Source organism: Sinohyriopsis cumingii, chromosome 1 (genome assembly GCF_028554795.1).
Source record: "Sinohyriopsis cumingii isolate HCF-2022 chromosome 1, ASM2855479v2, whole genome shotgun sequence".
Lineage (NCBI taxonomy): Eukaryota > Metazoa > Mollusca > Bivalvia > Unionida > Unionidae > Sinohyriopsis > Sinohyriopsis cumingii.
Window position 1 is genome coordinate 149,918,445 of NC_142961.1, and position 16,137 is coordinate 149,934,581.

General features: G+C 34.4%; 1 protein-coding gene across 1 annotated transcript in view; it reads left to right on the plus strand.

Annotated features, from left to right (window-relative positions):
* LOC149808138 (visual system homeobox 2-like) overlaps positions 1–15,700 on the plus strand; it is a 30,465-nt gene extending 14,765 nt beyond the window's left edge. The window contains exons 3-6 of the mRNA XM_089950006.1: positions 7,181–7,248; positions 10,732–10,855; positions 13,519–13,699; positions 15,169–15,700. Coding sequence (XP_089806132.1) covers positions 7,181–7,248; positions 10,732–10,855; positions 13,519–13,699; positions 15,169–15,434 — 639 coding nt within the window. The 3' untranslated portion in view covers positions 15,435–15,700. The remainder of the gene's footprint in view (positions 1–7,180; positions 7,249–10,731; positions 10,856–13,518; positions 13,700–15,168) is intronic.
* The last annotated feature ends 437 nt before the right edge of the window (positions 15,701–16,137 follow it).

A 16,137-nucleotide genomic window follows, 5' to 3' on the forward strand; every position in this document is an offset into this window, starting at 1 on the left:
TTTATGAGGTTTTTTTTTTCTTCTTTCTTTTGTTGTCAAGTCTGTGGGATCTACCTGTCCTTTATCTGAGAGATAAATAATGCGTTGTGCATCGAGTCATTGTCATGACAACCGCAAAAATTAATCTTACAACATAAAAGGTATGATATTAACTTTTTATAACAAAAAAATCAGAACAAATCTATCGAAGGAAAATATATTATTCCGTAAAATGATGCCACAACAAATATGTGTATATGTAACATGACACACATAGAACCCCATTATTTATCTCCTACGTCGAGGGAATAGAAATTTCAGTGTAAAGTATAATATATATTGCCAGGTAATATATACAAGTCAGCATTATAAACATTTATCTAAGAAAAGAATCAAAACTTTCATCTGCTTTTGAAAACAAAAACTGTATTAGTTCAAACATAATTTCAATCTTACTTATCCAAACTTCAGTTTAGGACTTTACAACGACAAAAAAACAAACTGAAACCAGAACAGCGCAGGACACGGGAGATATAAATATCACAGAAATTGCAAAATCGATGTTCAGTCATAAGAGAGGTGATATGCGTAATCCGAGACTAAATTATATAAGAAAAAACTCAGAGAACGGAATAATTATATTACAAATGGCCATGCAATATTTACTGTTTGAAAAACAATCGACGGACTATTGTATAAGACTCGCGTAAAAATCCATCATTACTAGATATGACTTCTATTTCTGACATGTAAAATACATCCATATTAGATACGACTTCTATTCTGACATGTAAGAACCATCATTTTGGGTACAAGTTCTATTTCTGACATGTAAGAAGCAGCTTTTTTGGGTACGAGTTCTATTCCTGACATTTAAGAACGACCCTTATTGGACAGAACGTCTACTCTTGATACGCAATAATGACCGTAGCATGCTTAAGTTCTTCTGGATTCGAAATAAGTTCTAGGAAAGTTTGCTGTAAACATTATGAAGTTTATTATAACGTCTTAGACTCAATTTAACGCCTTGGAAAGATATTTAACGCGTTGGAAGTTTAGTTAAAGATTTAACTGCATATTCCAGGGCGTTGGTTCATCAATTTTGTGACATGAAAGGTCTGTGTTCTGTCGAAGCTCGTACAATCAACAAGAGCTTTAACTGCATATTACAGGGCGCTGGTTCATCAGTTTTGTGACATGAAAGGTTTGTGTTCTGTCGAAGCTCGTACAATCAACAAGAGCTTTAACTGGGTCTTCAGACACTTAGCTTGAACAAGCATCTAAGGAAAACATGATGCCAATAATATAAAAACGAAACTGAATAAACGATTTTGGAGGTGACAACAGTGTTATTGTCAATGCTTGTTAAATCAAAGAAATGAAAGATTTAGTCTATACATATCAAGAAAGATAATTCTTTGTTGCCATTTATTTCGAATCATTATATAAATGTGTAATAAACATAAGATATATAATTTTCAGGTCGGAAATAGTATTGATTAATTCCATATGTATCGAGAATAACTACATTCTCGTGTTGTGTTCCTTGATATTTTATGATTGCCTTGCGTGATAAAAAAATGTCTCCTGATTGTTTGTTAATCCTGTTTTTGCATATCAATTACATGATAACATTCATCTATTCTAACACGTCTGCGAATGTTATGCGTTGTCTCAAGATCGAACATTACAGTCTGCACTACTAAAATCCACCATATACTGTGGAAAACTTTGACAACATTGATTTCCGTGTGACATAGCTTTGCGCAGAAAAATGTAGAGGATCTCAAATGGGTAATGATTTAATATTGAATTTATTCAACGAGTTTCATAAATTTAATATTATATCATTACCCATTTGAGATTATTTTTATCACACATTTTTTTTTTATTTCATTGGAAATTATTTAGATGGAAAGGAGGACGAATAATTTCGTTTATCCTGACAGGCGTTTCACCTTTCATTTGTTGTGCGTAAAAAATAGTCCCAACCAAAGCTGAACTAGTATTGATGTTTCAAAGTAGATTATACTTTCCTTACAAACTATAAATCAAAGAACAAACGTCCCTCCGATTAAACAGAACATTTTACACAGACAAAATCATTTTCAAAACAGAATGTGCATTACGTTTGATGTCGCATTGTTTGATGCACTACCCGTTAGATTACAGTTGAGGATCCATGTTTACGTAACTTTTTACAACTTTTACAACTTTTTGTCACTTTTACAACTAAAATTTACATTGTAGCGATATTCATTTAGAAATAAAGTTTACTGGTTGCAGAAATTACCATATCTACTGTAATGTATTTGTGATCGGATATGTGCAGTCTTTGTTTTAGAACAGTGAACTACAGAATATGCAAACAAATTTAATTTTTGACTCGGAATCGTATCACATATTTACCGCGTAAATATGCAGTGGTTGGATAAACTTCTAATAGTTTGGAGACCGGTTTATGTCCACATACTTCTATGAACAGAGGTGATTTTATTTACTTCTATAAGTATAACCAGTGAGGAAAACCTAAGAACTTCTTTTTATTAAAAAATGTAACCCTATACAAAATACGAAACTGTAGAGCGCCACCTTAAGCAATGTTACGGTAGAACTATTATTACTTTCACGGACGAAGAGCCTACAACTATGGAGACATCGTATTAATAAGAAAAATGATCGATTGCGGAAAAGAAAATGAGAAACTGTCCAAGAGTGCTTAAAAGCAGAATATTTGTTTGTGTGGATTTCTTTACATATTTTACATTTAGTAACACCGCTTGGTCACAGGCAGTTCGTTTTCCTTGAACTTTTGAATTGAATAATATAAGAAATCATTTACTTTCCACGTCTTAGCTATTCTTTGCGTTGCTATTAGCAATGACCATGATTTTACACTGACAGTGGCAAATAAGTTATCAATTAAACTAATCACCGTGTGGCAGTCTCGCTTTTCTTTCCACCTTACCTCAAGTTCATGTCTGCAACAATCCTGCTAAAATGCATGACCTTGTTTTTACTTCATTTTCCACTGTATTCGCAAAAGGTATGTGCAGAAATTCAAAATATTCAGTGATTGGTTTAGCAAGGTATAGAAAACTTTTCATTAAATATAGACCTACTCGATAAAAATGTATGCGGTCGATAGACATTGTTTTGATACGAAAAAGAAAAAGGAGAAAAATTTGCATCATGTGCTATTATAAACTAGAACATACTATGAACTTTCTTTTCCATATCATTTTCGCATTTAACACTCGACCGTGCAATTTTAGAAAACAAAAAGTTTAGCATGATTTAATGCAGTAAATTTTAAACTTCAAATTTAATCTTCTTTCGGAAGAACAGTCAGATATTTTAAGAAGACGTTTCTCTTTCGTAGTAGTTTTTAATGGTTCGTTTAAAGGAACAATGTTTACAAAAGATCACGAATACGAAACAGCGAGGACTGGTATCGATTATCGATCATTATCTGCGACCGAAAAAAAAGTTTTTTCTCATTTGACCGTCCTCAGTGTAAAAGACATCTATAACTTTAGCAGCATGAATTATCTTATAATAATACGATTTTAATGAAATAAAGACAATATGCGTGATATTTTAAGATATCCATTCTTGCATCCTTGAACTTTTTGCTTTGATAGATGCTGGTCGATATAATTGGAGAAGGATGAAGAAGACTGTTTTTTAATCAATTTAATAATAGACAATTATGGAATTATCAACAAGTTTCTGCGAGTTATCAAGCCGCGAAACGGAAGTAACGTTTTCCCTGCACGCTGTTTTGACAACAGCATCGCGTAAGTGGGAAATATGACAGGATTGACAAGCCTGGGAAAACGCAAGCTACACTAAACCCGAGATCCAATATGGCGGGCTCTCATACAGTACAGTCAATTACATCAGTACATAGTATTCTAATTTTCAATGTTACCATTATGGCAAGAAACTGCTTAAAAATAAAGTAAAAGAATTAGCTGGTCAATGAACTTCTTCTTCTTCTTCTCCTCCTCCTCCTCCTTCTTCTTCTTCTTCTTCTACTTCTTAGTATTATTATTATTATTAGTAGTAGTAGTACTAGTAGTATTTTTATTATTATTATTATTATCTTGTTGTTGTTGTTGTTCTTCTTCTTCTTCTTCTCAACTGCTCCGGTGGCCTAGTGGTTAGAGCGTCCACCTCGGATGCGGGAGGTCGTGGGTTCGATCCCCGGCCGAGTCATACCAAAGAGTTACAAAAATGGTACTAACAGCTGCCTCGCTTTACGCTTAGCATTAAGAGATGAGTGTTAGGACTGGTCGGGGGTGGGACATCATGCTACATGTCTGTTGCATGATACCCGAGTTCTAGACATCACTATAAACTGTCACACTGCAGACATCGTAGCGATTTGACTGAAAAATTGTTAAAACTACGTTAAAAATCCAAATCACACACACACACACACACACACACACACACACTTCTTCTAATTCTGCTTCTTCTTCCTCATATTCTTATCATTATTATTATTATTATTATTATTATTATTATTATTATTAAAGTTGCAGGCGAGTTACCTTTGTAGTGATATATCTTTGTAGTGCCATTACCATTTTCTCAGTTGTCATTTTGGAGAAAAAGAGATAAAATAAACTTTATTAGGACGGAAATGGATTTAGATATGAAGTGTCGCTTTTTAAATTTGTTTGGTGACTTGATATAAGGAGAGGAAAAGTCTAGCTGGGTAATTATTATTCTGTATAAAAGAGACAGATATATGTTGAATCTCTTTTACGAATCGTTTATAAAGTAATTTGAACATTTCCTTTTGAATGTAACAGAGAAAGAAATTGTCAATTTTCCAAATCATTTAATACCTTAATACAAAGCAGTATTTTAGTAATGCATGCATGCAATCTCAATGTTATACGCACGCGTCAATAAGATTATATTTACTAGTACATTAAATCACCGACGTGCTTCAATATTGACAATACTTCAAATCACTGAAATGACCTGTCCGACATTGTTTTGGTTAATTTTGTCATAACTTTTCAAGAACTTCAGACGGCCCTTAAAACTATTTGCTAGACAGCAAGTTATATATAGGCTACATTTTAAATTTACGTTACTGAGAAGCAAATTTAATATCCTATAACGTGCCATTACAACTTGCTCCATTATTTTCCATTTCAGAACACCAATAAGCCATCTACACTGGCAACAGTAAAGCGTAAATTATAAATTGCATCACAGAAAGAAGTGGTACTTAAAACTGTTAATTTCTTAGTGCGTACATTAATGTGCATTATCTAGATAAAAGGCTATAAAAAATCAAAACATTGAGTAATAGTTAATATTATATAAGTCTGCAATGTTTACAGCCATGGCCGAAACAAACAACCGCAAAATCCAATACATTTGGCGCCATTGCTTCAGAGTACTAAATTTTGATTTTAAGAATGCAAATATAACTAATTGATATAGAGCACTGATAAGAGATAATCCCAATTTGTTTCTTATATTTAAAAATAAGATTAGCGCCTCAAGGCCCTCGACTCGTGTCGAAAAGCTAGGTGTATCCCTATTTGGAACGTTCCGGACAATTAAAGAGGCGAATAAATATCACTCCTACCTCCATTACGGTACCATTAGAACACTCGAGACCGCTGAATATGCAACTCGTCCACTTAGAATAACATGTCTTAGGCGTTAAATGGGGGTAAGACATTTCGACCTGGCTAAAATCAACAGATTCTGGACAGTTAAGAAAGTAAAACATGTCTCCTGGCGCCGATGTCATACGTACTGAAACGAAGCTATCTAATTTTTAAGAAAAGTCTGCATTTCATCCTTCTACAAAATGGATAAGTCTGGTTTCCTTGAAAATCCATGTCAGTTAATATTTGTCTAAAACATCGTACATCATCAGAACTGTCTCACATACATAACTGTCTCAGAACTGTACATGATTATATTCAACTCGTAGAAGAAAAGTCATCACATGTCAGTCATAATGAGTTTCGCAAGATAAATCTGTACTGAGATAAGTCTAAGATGTGAGTAAAAAATAATCATATAAATAAGAAAATATTGCGGCTTGCCAAAGTTTTATAAATAAATAAACGTTTGATAATCGCCCCCAGATATTGATCTAGATGTAAACGAATTATATATTTAAAGCCAGAGGAAACCCTTTCCAGGATTTATTTAAATATTTTTTCTTCAGCATTACTAGTAAATTGTCGTTGGTTTGAATTAGAAATACACTTATCTTCAGAAAGAGAGAGAGAGAGAGAGAGAGAGAGATCTATCGCAAAGACGATGAACTTATGCTGTTCTTGTTGTTGTTGTATACATGGCGACCAGTATCAATGGTGGAGGAAGCACCCGGGAAAACCCCGGAAAGAACCACCGACCCACGAGAAGCTACTGGCAAGCTTTCTCGCATACCCACATTGTCCGAGCCCGAGACTCGAACCCACGCAGACAAAGGTGAGCTGGCAGTGATCCATAACGGTGAGCGCTTTAGACCACACGGCCACCAGAGGCCCCCATGAACACGTATAATAAAAAGCAAGATAGCGTCATGATATAAATAAACGATATAATTGCCATTGTTTTGTTGTTTGCTTGTTTTGTATCTTTTTCTTTTTCTGTAAATGTCGGTGAAAACGAAATGTGAAAAGGTCCAGGGATATTAGAAATTTATATTGACACATGAACAATGACGGTCAAGCATATTATTGTAAATTATAATGACAAAAATGATGAATTAAAGTAATAGTAAACTAAGAATATAAATTATTTCAATTTCTCCTTAATATTTTTCCAGACGGTGAAAGAAAAAAAAATTCAGAGCAATAAAGTGAGCAAGATCAAGAAAGGAAAAAAAAGAGCATGTTTCTATTCTGACTTTGGAAATTATTTTTTCAGAGAATTATTCTTACTACTCGATAAATTATTCAGTTTATCAATTTTGTATCCCCATACAGAACATATAAAACATACACCGAAAGAAAGAAAATAAAACTAAATAGTACAAAAATGATTTTAAGTGCAAACATATTTTTAATGATTTCATATGGCTCAGTCATTCGGTTTTATATATTTTTAATGTGATTTCATATGGCTCATGTATTTTTAATATGATTTCATATGGTCAGTCCTTCTGTTTTATATGCTTGCAATCTCTATTTCAGTGCCTGTCCGCCCACAGTGTACACAAGGGGAGAAGTTCGAACCAGCGTGTTCATCAAAGAAACAGAAGAAAAGGCGACGACATAGGTTGGTGCATCGTTATGTACCACAGTAGATTATATAAACAAAGAATTATCTTGATCAAAAACACAGCAAGCTTCACAGCTTGTTGTAGAGAGCGCCACATCGCCACACGTGGATGCATTATGGATTCCTTCGTTTGAGGGAAACGAATATTTTAACAACTCCATATAACATCAAGTATTTATGACTAATACGAGAAATACCATTTCATATTCTGATTGCTGAAGTTAGTGTCCGATACACATCTTGCATTTACGTATTAAATTGAGACAAAAGAAAGATGTTGCTTGTTTATATTGAATTGTAGCATAAAATTAAGTTTTCAATAAAAGCTGCATCATACACACGCTTTATTATTATAAATAACCATCGTAAGCATCTGAAAACTGTGTGTAATCTTAATTAGTTTTGTGGTCTCCATCTTGAACGGAGTAAGACGTGTTGTACGACACGAGGTACGCATGTGTGCAGTAAGGCTTGAAACTGCCATCCATATTGATATATCTACGTAATTTTTTATGCGATTAAACCCAAATTCTAGTCCCACAGTATGAACGGTGCCAAGTGGTTATTTTGAAATGATTTTATTAGCTTTAATTAAATGTATTTTAATTGAATTACTTTTTACTTTAATTGTACGAATTTTCTTCATCAACGCGATAAATTAAGAAAAATATGTGTAGGTGTTACAAATTATTAGGACTGCTAAAGTTTGATCAAAACAGTCTGTCATTTACGAGCTTTTTTATATATCGGCTAATAATAGTTTTCTATGAAGCAGATTTATTATCCAATCAGCTTTCACTTCCTGTTATTTTGGATGGGCTCAGGTTTCAAGCAAGCCAGAAATATGAGTTGAGCGTCATTACTGTTTTCCGATAACACACTGAGATTATATTTCTAACTAGTTTGCCTGTTTGATCATTAGTCCTTAAATGGAATAATAGTCACTTTAACCCATTGAGTTCCGCAATTGTGAGAGTCTTGAGTTACGTGTAGCTTGAATGAGGGGAATAATTAAGGATGCAAGGGAGAGTTTTCATGCACAAATTGATTGCCGCATCCACCTTTTTAATATAAAAACAAAACTCATACAAATTTGTTTTTCGAAATTGAAGTCAAAAGGTCCATATTTTTTACTAGCCATATTAAAACAAATTATAATAATATTATTCAGCTGACTTGACAAATCAATGGCAGTTCATGGCAAAGAATGTTTTTGCACTCTAACCCCCAAGTTTTATCTGTAATTTTCACGTCTGAATGGGCATTTTTGACATCAAGTGATGGTCACAGTGCAAAGTTAAGACCTTTCCCTGGGTGATAATGCTGAGAAACATTGCGTACTAAGCTGCTTGATACAATTCAAAAAGTTGTCATCCACGCAGTTTTGAGATATTCTTCTTGTTGTGAACCCATACGTCTACTGCTGTAGGTGGCTAGCTTTTCTTCCTAGCCAACTATTGGTATTTCACTGTCTACATACTGCGAAAGAACTATGGAACGTGCATGCCTCACATCAGTTTCAAGTACAACACACACCCGAAACATATAATTCACGTTTATATCCATATATTTAATTATTAAACAAAAATATCTGAACACGTCACATAATGGCATTAAGTTAAAAATTAAACAGGGATCAATTTACGAAACTATCCCCTGCCACCTAAAAGCCGTATGTGAAACAGAAAGTAGGGGAAAAAAATGTAATCTTATTTTCAGGAAGATGGATGCAGGATCAGAAATATCAGAGTCGATGCCCCAAGCGCTCCAGAACTCAAAGATGGTCTGGATCACGCTTTAGAGACATTAAAGTTAACTTTGATACACTCAACATATTCGCGAAATAAGCTACTAAGAACTTTGTTTTGGTCAGAAACATGCATGCTTCACGTTTATGTCAAAATAGTTTTTTCAAAACGCTAAATATAGCAAAATTTAATCTAGTTTAATTGTGTGATTTACACGAATGTAACTATCAGATCGGCAGTCGTCATGCGTTTCGGTAATCAGATAAATGGCTAATGATATAAATTTTCCTCTTATATTACGAGCTTATTTTGTTCTAATTTCAGACAATAACTGTCATAATTACCAACTGCCGTTCAATGTCGGCTAATTGTTTCTCCGGGTGAAGTCTTTGTATAAGCAAGTATATTAACACACAACGGATTGGTGAATTCAGTCGAATGTCCTGTATGCCCACCCTTCTTGCGACAACACTAACAAAAATATTTCAATCCGTTAGTGCCATGTAGATTGAAAATAAGATATAATATTTAAAAATGACTAATTTAAACTTTTCTCTTCTGTCTGAACATCTTGGAAAATCATTGGTTCCCCACAAACATTCAAATATAAACGTACAGTTCTAAAACTGATGTGTAAATATCGGCGAGTGAATAATGTCAACTGAAGCTTGTATATGACGTTATAATTTTCAGACTTTGAAAAAGGAAGATACTGGATGTTTACCTAGTACCGGTTTCACAAAACACCTTTCATTTTTGTGTTTTTCTAAAATATGACTTTGAGATATCTTTCGAATCGCTCTACCTGCAATTGTTACATATTTACAGTATTTATTTAGGTGCGTCAAGGGGATGAAACAATGAACTTACGTAATTTACTGAATTTGAAAATCATTTCGACAACTAGCTCTGCACAGTTTAATAATTTCTAACATACTTCTGTGGTTGAAAGATTTCTTTTATTCTTTTAACAATCGCTACATTAAAATGCCAAATACTATCGAAAGTTTCAAATAACGAATATTTTGAGACAATCTGGAAAAAAAATTAACACTGGGGCTTTACATGTCCAATAAGTTCTTCGACTTGTATAGTAAACGTGGCCCAGCTATTATAAAATCAAATTTGCTGCAATGGAAACAGCAAAGTAGTGATTCATTGCGCAAGACGTCATGAAAAAAGTCTGATTTTGTAGGTGTGTGAAACATCGTAACCTTTTGCCTCACCTTACATGCAATACTTTTAATGGAAAATATTGTACTTTATTTGCGAATGACAACAAGCATTCACTAAAAAGGTGATAATGATAAACTTGTTTTCATTGCATGACACCTTGGCACGTGCTAATCCAATTAATACGTCCTTAACTACATGAACACTACGGCAAAGCGTTGCATGTTTTTGATACGGTGGGAACAGAACCCAGTTGAAGACTTTACTTATAATTATCTCCCCTTTCCCCAAAATTGTGTTGCAATGCTGAAACCGATATGATGAAAACTATATATATATATATATATATATATATATATATATATATATATATATATATATATATATATATATTGACAAGGCCATAATGGTTACAAATTGTTTCAGTTTAACTTATTTGCATTATGATTGTATGGATGGTTTTTGAAAATTCAACTCGAATCCATTGTTTCCTTTCGTATCGGCAAAGATAAAATGAAAAGAAATCCCAGTTGGAACTAAACTTGTGCATAACTTGCAGGACAATCTTCACCAATTACCAGTTGGAGGAATTAGAATCAGCCTTTAAAGATGCTCATTACCCTGATCTGTATGCAAGAGAAGTGATGGCCTTAAAAATCGACCTTCCTGAAGACAGGATACAGGTAAGTGGGCATATTTCCTTTCTTCAAAAAAAAAAATAGTTGTGAAGATTTCCTTTCTTATTGAAACTGTCCATCGTAAACCACATTTTTGTTTCACATGCAAGTAACTAATGTATATCAGTTTGAACTGTCTGTTATAATGTGCGATTCTGGTCGACATTCTAATCCTATAGCAATAATTTACGAGGAAATGGAAATTGAAGCACCGATCACTTTTGTGGTGACTTATTTCTGTTATTGAAATGATTCAGGCAAATTTAATGAATTAGTTTTTTCTTCAGGAAACTTTAGTCTGTGATATTCGTGCAATTTTTCTTTTGATATTGCTTATACGCTTTCAAATGTGTATGTTATTTTAGTTTAATTCTCTATCACTGAACAAGTCGTTATATAAATATTCCTTCTACCTGAGATTTCTCCTGATGTTTGACTTTGTAAAGCACCTTTAAACTGAAATATATGAATATCTCAGAAATTTGAATTTCACCTTAGCACGCTGAAAGCAGCACGAGCATTCTCAGCGTTCCTTGTGCCCCCGCTGCGTTTCCCGTGTAACCTCTCATTAACCCCGCCTTTGACAGCGCTCGTGCACGCATCGAGTTACCAAACTCGAAAATCGTAACAAGATTTTAAAAAGAGAACCATGTATTGAGATAAAAATTTGAAAATCTGATACATGACGGCATGTACAAATAATTACTGCGTATCAAGAAATAATAAACCTTGTTTACCGGCTTTCCAGTGCATTGATATAATTGAGATAACTGAGTATCAAAATGACATACAATACGTGTAACGTTTCAGTTGTCAGAGGTTTTTCTGCACTGAGCGCACCTTTACGTTCGCCTTATCTCTCCACCAACACATGACGTTTGGTTGAATAAGTTGATTAATATCTCACACGACAACGTGAAGTGCTCTATCTAATACTACTGTTGAGTTTCTCAGCGGGAGTACGTCGTGAAATGTGTCAAATTCTCCGATTAATGGAGCAAAGTCGTCCTCACAACGCTTCCGCCAGGCAGTCTAACAATGGTAGTGGTAGAGAGGTTGTAATGCAAGAGAAAAGAACCGCACTAAATGGTACCTAATTACTGAGAAATATGCTTGAAACTGGATAGTTTTCTACAAAGTGGCACTTATAACGCCATTTTTAGATTAGATAGGACGGTATGAAGAGACCCGATTCCTTTAACTTTCCTCGCCTTTCGTCTGTTTAAAAAGCTATTGAGTATGCTTGTTATTTGTGATAGAAAATGATCGATATTTAATCCGGAGTAATCCCTTCTTTTATTGGAATGTGCTACTCTCTCCTTCTTCACGTAACTAGATTAACTTATCATACGTAATGCAAAGTTAAAAGGATGTTATTTTTGTTTTGTTCAAAACGCCAATTATATATATTATCTAACGCTCTCTTACCTTTCATTCCACATACAACTGACATAGCTCATTTCTTTTCCTCGCTTTGGGAATAATAATAATAATAATAATAATAATAATGACAACAACAACAATAATAATAATAATAATAACAACAATAACAACAATAATAATAACAACAACAACAACAACAATAATAATAATAATAGAAGAAGAAGAAGAAGAAGAAATGTTAGCATTGCCCCAATACCACAAGATTCATTTTTGTCATATATACAAGCTAAGTTGAAAGCATGAATGCAAATGTGAAAACTTGAGAATAATAAATGGCGTGCAATTGGCGAATCTAGTTTTGCAGAGTCTAGTCAAGTTAATTGTGCAACTTCCGGATCTTTTAGAAACGTGTGTTTTCATGGTCCGTAGGCGGGCTTTTCGTGATGTTCATTGCAATTGCTTGTTGTTTTAGTTACACGGACGGCCTCATTAGAAGCGCCGAATGACTCGGTCTTTACCGGTACATGAACCACTATTTAGCTGAAACTTAAAATCACTATTCGTAATTATTCTCCATGTGCTTAGAGAATGATTGAAAAGAAAACGGAGTAATACCTTTACAATATTAATTAAGTGTATAATACAGTCAGTAGTGCAAAACAAGGTTCTAAATGTGGTGCCTGCATGAAAGATAAAGACAGTTGTCACCTCGGCCAAATGAGAGATCACTTCATAGTATCATAATGTAAAACTCTAAGATGCCTACATATATTTTACACATTTAAGAAAGGCAACGCTGAAGGGAATCGTTCTAGGAAAAAGAAAATAATATATATCTTTTGATGTATATAATTCACGACTATATTTCACCATCTATTTGTATTATATAAGACCTTACATCCAGGGACGTCATTGGGGGGGGGGTGGCAGGGGGAGCATATCCCCCCTCCCGAATTTGCATGTGCTGTAAAATTGCTGTAGCCTATATGCGAAAATTAACAGGCCCGTCAAGTTTTGCCCCCCCCCCCCCGAAAAAGTTGAAATGACGTTCTTGCTTAAATCGTTTAGCTTTTAGAAGACCTTGTGTTACCTCTTTTGAAAATATCTTTGTCGGAATGTTATGTGAGTATATGTCCAGTAGATCTCTCGTACTTGATTAAATAACAATATCCTCTGGCGATTTAAAAAAGAGTGCGGGCAGCTAGTTTCATTTAATTTGAAGAATTCTGAATGCAATGTAACCCTAAATATTCTCTTGCTGACGACATTTCGTTTCTCCTTTTTAGGTATGGTTCCAAAACAGACGTGCCAAATGGCGAAAGACCGAGAAGACATGGGGAAAAAGCAGCATCATGGCGGAATACGGGCTGTATGGTGCAATGGTAAGACACTCGCTTCCGCTTCCAGATGCCATTTTGAAAAGCGCCGATCGTGGAATAGACAAATCGAGCGCCCCGTGGTTACTTGGTGAGTATCTAGGATATAAATACGAATTCTGTCCACTAAGCGATATCAATAAGACACTTATTCTAAGAAAAAGATGCGGATTGAATTGACCACTGCTTGTTAGATTTAACTTGTGCACGGTTGCATATTCGATCGATGGTGGAATGTATGAGATAATCAGTTCGAAATCAACTGATAAAGGCATGCTTCCCGGTGCTCAAAAAAGAGTTTGAATAGAAATATATATGGTTCTCGTTATGAAGAATTATTGTATCTGTATTTTGTTGATGGCTTGATTCCATTAAATCGCCCGAAGAGATTATATATGCCACTAAAAAAATATGCATTATTTTGTATGTAACACTTCTCTTTCAAACCCATTCAGATGTTACCATCGGAGAAGAAAATTATCTTGAAGGATTTCTAAGCAATGCTTCTTGTAATCATATACCGGAGCATTTGTCATACCTGATATCTTGAGACGAATATTTGGGCTGCATGTGGAATATATACCACTAAAACCACTCAGAGACAAGTCGGGTCATACCAGTGACAATTCATCATACTGACTTTTATAATGTAAATAACATTCAAACAAGTAAGCTACTCAGATTCTAACCATTTCCGTCCCTGTGCAGTAATTCTGATAAGTTGCATGATCCGTATTTTTATGTGACACATTTAAAAATATTTGTTTGACAGAATCATTACCTGCTTTACACGGCTGGAAATCACTCTTTCTTCTCAAGCTAAGTTTCTGTTATGCAGCTAAGAATGAAATTAATCTTTGCCTGGAAAGAAAAATGGTCGTTAGAAATGCTATTCTTTCCTCTTTGTTACCAGACTTGTTTTCACGAAATAATCACACTAAAGAATTGAAAGTTTTAATCTTTTGGAAAAGCTTTTTGACATTAGGTAACGATGTACAAATAATGAAGAAATGGACAGAATGGTATTGAAATCAAGAATAAAAAATCTGACGAATCCCGTATGAGGTCATCTCGGTTGAACCTTCCATTTACCATTCAGATTACAGCTTTCGCATGTGTGAAAGTAAAAATTTCATTCGGAATATATAATTTCTTACGATATACTTCTTTAGCACTAATTGTAACGCTTTATTTGCTATGTTACTAAAATAAATGAATTGGGAATTCCAAGGGTTCCCCAAAATTAAAGCTTTATCGGTGGTTATCCGATTTACTTACTATAAACACACCTGGAATTTAATCAAACTGAAGTTAACGTTAAACATTTGGTGGTGTCTCTTCCCTTATTATGTTTAAAGGTTCTGAAAATCAAATTCTGGACATTTGAGTCCAAGTTTAAGTCTTGTAATCAATGAGCTTCATGACCACGAAGTGCCAGACGTTAGGATGGTCACGAAGTGCCAAGAGGCTAGTATGGTTAGGAAATGCCAGCGGTTAGGGTGGTCTTGAATGACGTTTACTATTTCTTTTTTTTTCTTCTCTTTTTTTCACTCTTGCTAGGTATGCACAAGAAATCGATAGAAGCGGCCAAGAAGATGAGAGAGGAGGAAAGCAAAGAATCACCGGATGGTCGAAAGGAAAAGGATGACATTAGGTCCGAAAGCATAGCAGCTCTGCGTGCCAAAGCTCAGCAACACAGTGCCAAAATGTTCAGTGTTTTAGAGCGACAGAATTGCAAAACCATGGAGAACAAAAATGATGCGAGTTTTGAAAATTCATTCATTTCTGAATCGGAGGATGTCGAGAATGAACTCACACGCCAATGATTATATTAAAGATGTACTGTCTTGCCTAGTCAAGTTTTATAAATTTTCATTGTCTCATCTTGAATAGAAGAATAATATATATTGTCACTACCACGTCTACGCAAAAACAGCCACATATATGTATGATCGAGAAATCCGGTTTATAATTATATGGACACGTACATTATTAGATCGTGTTCAGTCATATGGAATGCTCTTTCATTTTCTAAGGTGTTTGATAGGTTTGAATTGGGAGATAGAAAATATTTGATGAAACAATATTTTGAAACAATGCATGGTTAGGTAGGGAACTATGAAATCTATTGCTGAACATCTGGTTTTCGACCTTTTTCTTTTATATATGTCAGTGTGTATTAAACCATGTTTTATTTAAGCCATGAGAATATTCAGTATGCTAGATCACACATAAAAAAATATTGGGGGGAGGGGGGTCAAAAATATATGAAAATCGATAAGCTTGTCTTTACCGATGAGCACCCTTTCGTTACAAAGGCACCAAAGACGTGTGTACAGGATGCTGCAATTGAAAAAAGTCTCAACGGACAACTTCAAAACTGATGATTAACCAAGTGAGCAACAATGTCGTGTTAACCATTTGTAGATTGTTCTGCACATCGTGGAATACTCGTTGCTTCTATTGTTTTGTTATGTAAGTGTATATTATGGTGTTCTCAAAAAAATATGGACAAAACCAATATTATGC